The sequence below is a fragment of the Girardinichthys multiradiatus genome, chromosome 9, assembly GCF_021462225.1.
Source record: "Girardinichthys multiradiatus isolate DD_20200921_A chromosome 9, DD_fGirMul_XY1, whole genome shotgun sequence".
Classification (NCBI taxonomy): Eukaryota; Metazoa; Chordata; class Actinopteri; order Cyprinodontiformes; family Goodeidae; genus Girardinichthys; species Girardinichthys multiradiatus.
This window is the reverse complement of record NC_061802.1, coordinates 26,781,980-26,787,307: the sequence shown is the minus strand read 5'-3', so window position 1 is coordinate 26,787,307 and position 5,328 is coordinate 26,781,980. Positions and strand designations below refer to the sequence as shown.

General features: G+C 41.9%; 1 protein-coding gene across 2 annotated transcripts; it reads right to left on the bottom strand.

Annotated features, from left to right (window-relative positions):
• Nucleotides 1–1,118: 1,118 nt before the first annotated feature.
• dmrta2 (DMRT-like family A2) lies at nt 1,119–4,889 on the bottom strand. Of its 2 annotated transcripts, XM_047375330.1 has the most exons (3): nt 3,954–4,889; nt 3,416–3,880; nt 1,119–2,634 (listed from the first exon to the last, which is right to left on the bottom strand). In XM_047375330.1, the coding sequence occupies exons 2-3, from the start codon at nt 3,873–3,875 to the stop codon at nt 1,745–1,747; spliced, it is 1,350 nt and encodes a 449-aa protein (XP_047231286.1). In that variant the 5' UTR covers nt 3,876–3,880; nt 3,954–4,889; the 3' UTR covers nt 1,119–1,744. The 2 variants fall into 2 exon arrangements, with proteins under 2 accessions (XP_047231286.1, XP_047231285.1); XM_047375329.1 differs by having other exon boundaries at nt 3,416–4,887.
• Nucleotides 4,890–5,328: the final 439 nt, after the last annotated feature.

Sequence of the window (5,328 nt, the reverse complement as noted above, 5' to 3'; positions counted from 1 at the left end):
TTATGTAAACTCTAATTTATTTATTTTTGTATTATTATAATTGCTTTGTAGCACAGCGGAAGACACAGGAGTGTCACAAAATATTTGACTTTTGAGTCTGAACTAAATATTGTTTTACACGAACACGTTTGTTCAGGTGATCATCAGCAAAACAATGACAAAGAAAAACTTTTAATGGACGTTTTTCAATCAGTAAAGAAGCAGAGTGGTGATGCTCGGAGATATGTTTTCGAATCTCTTTAACAATACTGACCGGCAGGGGGAGCCCTTGCACTTTGAGCATTGAGTCGTGGTTGTCATGTTACCTGAACGGGTAGAGAAAGTGCTGATAGGTGGCACAATCCAGCGACTTAGCTGTAAAACTGCATCATGTGCAGCGAAATCAAACAAAACCCAGTCTGATTTACGCCTATAATATACATTTACTATATTTCATTTTTTAAATCTTATTTTTATTTTATTTTTGTGTGTTGTAGCTATTAAATCCGCAATGATTTAATTATTGTAATAAATTATTTAATGACATGGAACAATGAAGCACCAAGAATGATGACAAAACCTCTGATTTCAGTCAGAGGAAGCTGTTGAGTGCATACTGGACATTTTAAAATAATATTAATAATGATTGTTATTATTATTATTATTATTATTATTATCTACAGGTCTATTTATCTGAACTAATCTTTACGTTGTTTATTTAAATTACAGCGTAAAACGCTAATGACTCTAATGCCCTAAAACGGATTAAATTTCATGTCGGAGCCTCCGGATAGTTTGTTTTTAAAACAATTCAAAGGAAAATCAGATTTATAGTTTTTGGTCTGGTATTTGTTTAAACAAGTTAAATTTGTCTCTGCTTTAAAACAGTGTTCTAAGTTTAGGCCAAACACTTTACTTGCAGTTAGATCACTGCATAGTTTAGGAAAAGCAGATCTCACCTAGAGAGGATTTTGCGCATTATTTATTTCGTCTATTCTTTATCTTGATAAACCATCTTAGTTTCTTATCTAAGAACACTTTGGCAAAATTTGAAGTCGCAACATTTAGTTTTTTTCGGCTTGTAAAAAGATTATTCCAACGGACAGCGCTGTAATGTAAAACATAAGAGTCAAGTTACACACATTTTTAAAATAACATTTATTCCCAGCATATTTATGTGACAGTATATCTTTCAACAGTGGGTCTGACTAAATGAGAAGTCAAACATTTCATGTTGCCAAATGCAATTGGTTTTATATATATATATATATATATATATATATATATATATATATATATATATATATATATAAAATACAGGCAAAAAGTGAGATTGTTGAAATCATACAACAAAGAAAGGGGGAAAAAAGATCTGCACACGTTATTCGCTTCGCACCATTTATTATCCAATTGTTTAGTTGTGCCAGCTGGCTGTAAAATAAGATAATCTATAAAAATTCAAACCCAATGATAAATATTTATCTTATTACAATTTTACATAAAACCTGCAGTTGGAGGACTAAGTGTCTCCCAGCTCGATTTAACTTGGAACTTGTTCGCTTTAATTTTATGATGTTGATAAATGGGGAAAAGCGTCCAGATTTTTGTAATCTAACACATAAAATAAGCTTTAAAGTTACACATAATTCAGTTTAGTTTCTCCCCCTCTCTGAACAACTGTCTACAAGTCTGGTAATTCTAATATATACAGAACACATCACAGGTTTGTTATACTGCAGTGGAGTGTGTTTTCAGTCCAGCAGTTTCACTGTTTGTCCGGCGTGTTGTTGACTAAAGGCCCGTACAGGCTGCTGGCATAGCCTTGCTCTTTGTGCAGCATTGTCCTGTCCCTTATCAGGTCGCTAAAAGCATAGTCCATGGGGGGTCTGAAGCCCAAGGTGGGCATGAGCCCTGTGGTGGAGTAGGGCGTCATGAAGGCCAGACCGCGGCTGTGCGCGGAGTAGGCCAGCCGCAGCGGGCTCAGTCCCAGGTGGGTCCCCAGCGGGTAGGTGCCGGGTTCTGCTCCGAAGTGCGGGGCGTTCGGCTGGAGCGGAGAAAACGCGGAGCGGTTACTCAGCGTCATGGCTCCGGCGAGCATCGGCCTGGTCGGAGTGGCTGCGGTTCCAGATGCAGCGGGAGTCTGCTGTGCGCTTTGGACCATCCTCTCCGCCGTCCACGTCTCCTCCGGCCCGGCCTTATTAGGGGTCTGCGCGCCGCTGTTGTTGAGGATCTGCTCGATGGCCTGCACCACGTCCTTGCCGCAGCCCTGCAGAACCAGCTCCAGCACGCTGCGCTTGTGGCTCGGGAACACCCGGGTCAGGATGTCGATGGCGTTCATGTGCCGGGAGGCCGCGGAGGACGGGGAGGGCTCCTGCTCGTCTTTGTCGGTCTCGGAGCCGGAGTCCGACGCGAGCGAGCTGACGGATCCGGGGGTTTCCTCTCCGTCCTTTAAAGGCTTGGACACCGGTGAGTTGATGAAAGACTCGCTGTCTCCGTTCTCTGACCCCGAGCCTCCTCCGTGCCGGCCGTCTGGGGAGGACATGCCCGGAGCAGAGTCGCTCTCGGTGGACCCAGGTTTCCCTACGGACTTCTGAGGGGTGGTTGAGCCGGACATCTGGGTCTTTGGAAACAGGTCATACTTCTGGATACTAGCCTCTGCAGACACAAACATCCGTGCTCAGATTAGTGAAAGCTAAGAAGGAATACTTTGTGTCCTTTGGAGAAGCCTTTTAATAAGTGTAGGATGAATCGGTGTCAAAGTGGTTTATTATTATTAACAGGTTACTGCATGCAGGATGGGTCTAAATAGCAACACCTCAGGGTGACTTAGTGAAAAAGTTAGGAATTAGTCAGTTGACTCGAAACTCTCAGGAAATCTTGTAATTTGGTACCTTTCCAGTTTTGATCGTTTCGTACTTAGTGGAACATCACCCATTGTAGTCTGTTTCGTACCCACCATGAGGACGTTTTGCACAGACTTTGATGATTTAAACTAATTTTCTCTTATAGGCTACAGTAAGAAAGTATGGTTATATATCTCCATGTTTGGGGTTAGGGGTCAGTGTGGTTTAATCACGGGACATAACTGGCCATATGAGTCAACTGGCCCAAATAGGGATCTGAACCTGAATAGATGTCAATATATGCAGCAGGCCACAGCAAACATTTCTGATAATAAATAAATAAATAACTGAGAAGTAGCCTGATTGTTTTGTAACTGCATGGGTAAGATTTTTTTTGTTTAATGTTACGACACTGAAGTAAGAATGGCGAAGGGTCTGACATAAAAAAAATCATGCTATATTGCATGTATAAGAAGTAGCTTCTTAATGCGGTCCATACAGTATAAAGACAGTTCACAGCAACTTCTTCAAGCAATGATCTGCTGACAGGTAAATCCACCTGCTCCAAATAAAAAACATTCCTATCCACTCACCTGAGTTGCTCTCGCTGTTGACAGAGCCGAACACCTCATAGTTGGGACGCGGGGGGATGATACCGTTAGCTGCGGCCAGAGCCAGGCCCTCGGCGGTGCCGTAGAGCAGCTGCAGCTCCCGGGCCTCGTTCTCCTCCTGCGCCTGCTGCCGCCGCAGCGCCACCTGCGCCGCCATCACCCGCTGCCGCTCCGCGATCAGCGTGCACTTGGCGCACATGCAGTCCTTCCAGCGGCAGTAGCGCTTGTGGCCCTTCAGCGCGGACACCACGCCGTGGTTCCTGCAGCGGGCGCACTTCGGCGTGCGGGGATACTTGTCCGCGGCGCGCAGCAGCAGCGGAGGGCCACGCAGCAGGTTGCTGGCCATGGTTACCGGGATGGAGGCCGCCGCGGCCACCGCTGCCGCCCCCGGGTGGACCTGGGAGGCGGAAGACGCTGTGGGGAGCTCCGGTCTCAGATCCATGCCGTCTAAGTCAATTATTTAATAGAAACTAAGTAAGTAAGCAATGTTGGATGATCGACCTGTTTTAGCTGAACTGACCTTGAGTTGATCACATCTGCTGCAACATCTCTGCGCAACAACTGAAGTTAGCGATTTCTACAAACTGACTTAGAAACAGAACTCTGGTGGAAGCTATCCAGAAAATATGTGGAGAAACGATTTTAGATCCGACAAGAGATGAAGCTGAAAGAAGAGATCAGTCCTCTTCGATCAGAAGTTAAAAAGTGTCCAGGAGCCGCAGTCTGAGACACTAACTTCCTCCTGAGATCGTCAGTGGATACAGATCCCTCTCTCCCCTCTCCCTATTGTTGCTCCTACATTTTCATTAGACAAATTTGACAACAATGTGGCGTCTGTCATTGGCCAAAGGGAGAAGGAGCGATCTGATTGGTTTGTGTCTCTCTCTTTTTTTTTTCAACAGTGTCCACCTGAGTTCTTTTTTTTTTTTCAAATATGAAGTGTTAAGAATCTGAAGGGAGTTCCCGGAAAGCTCAAATCGATGCAGTGTATACCTCCAAAAAAATTAATTTTATAGATTTTAAACTGCACGTTTGGTATCACTTCAGGCAATGCAGCCTTACGGCAAGAGTCCAAAACAAGTAAATTCATGTCATATAATAAAGGGAAATTAACATCCCTTTAAATAAGTTTCTGTATATTACTTTAAAATGCTCTGTTTCGTTTGGGAACATTATTGCGTCTACACAATGAGAGTTTAATTCACATTTACAAGACGAGTTCAGATTAAACCTGAAGCGCGTCTTTAATCTCTGCATTAAGGTAAGTGTAAGATATTTTTGTTGATTTAAGAATATGTAAGATTAACTATTTGAGGGGGGAATCAAGTAATTTGCTCCCAGTTATTGACCGCATGTTGCATGTCCCAGTTCACCCTGCCAAAACAAGCGGAGCGCTTTAAACTGTTCAAATTAATGAGAAAGGTGTAACAAAACAACATTTGTTCTTTTACGGCGTTATTTTAACGAGATTAAAATGTTACGCGGTATATGCAATTTGTAGATAAATAAATCAGTACAACTCTTGCTGTTTTCATTATTAAATAAAGACGCACGCTCGACGTGCTGGAAGCGTTTTGTGTCTCATTGCGTTTTCATTTTTTCCTTTATTTTAATATTCAATAAATATATTTTAAACTTAAAAAAAAAATATGGAGACATTTTAAAAAAATATGAATTAAGCGGCAACAATTCACATTTAATCATCTGGTTAAATCATTTTCCTGCCTTGACAAAAATGAAAAGTTAAGTTTATAAAAGCAATCTCAAAATGTTTTAAGAGTAGATAGTACATAAGAATATGTTATAAATTTATTTTAAGATGCAACTACTTATTGTTGTATTTGTTTAGTTTGGGCATTATTTATTTTCATGTTTATTTAATGTATTTTTATTAT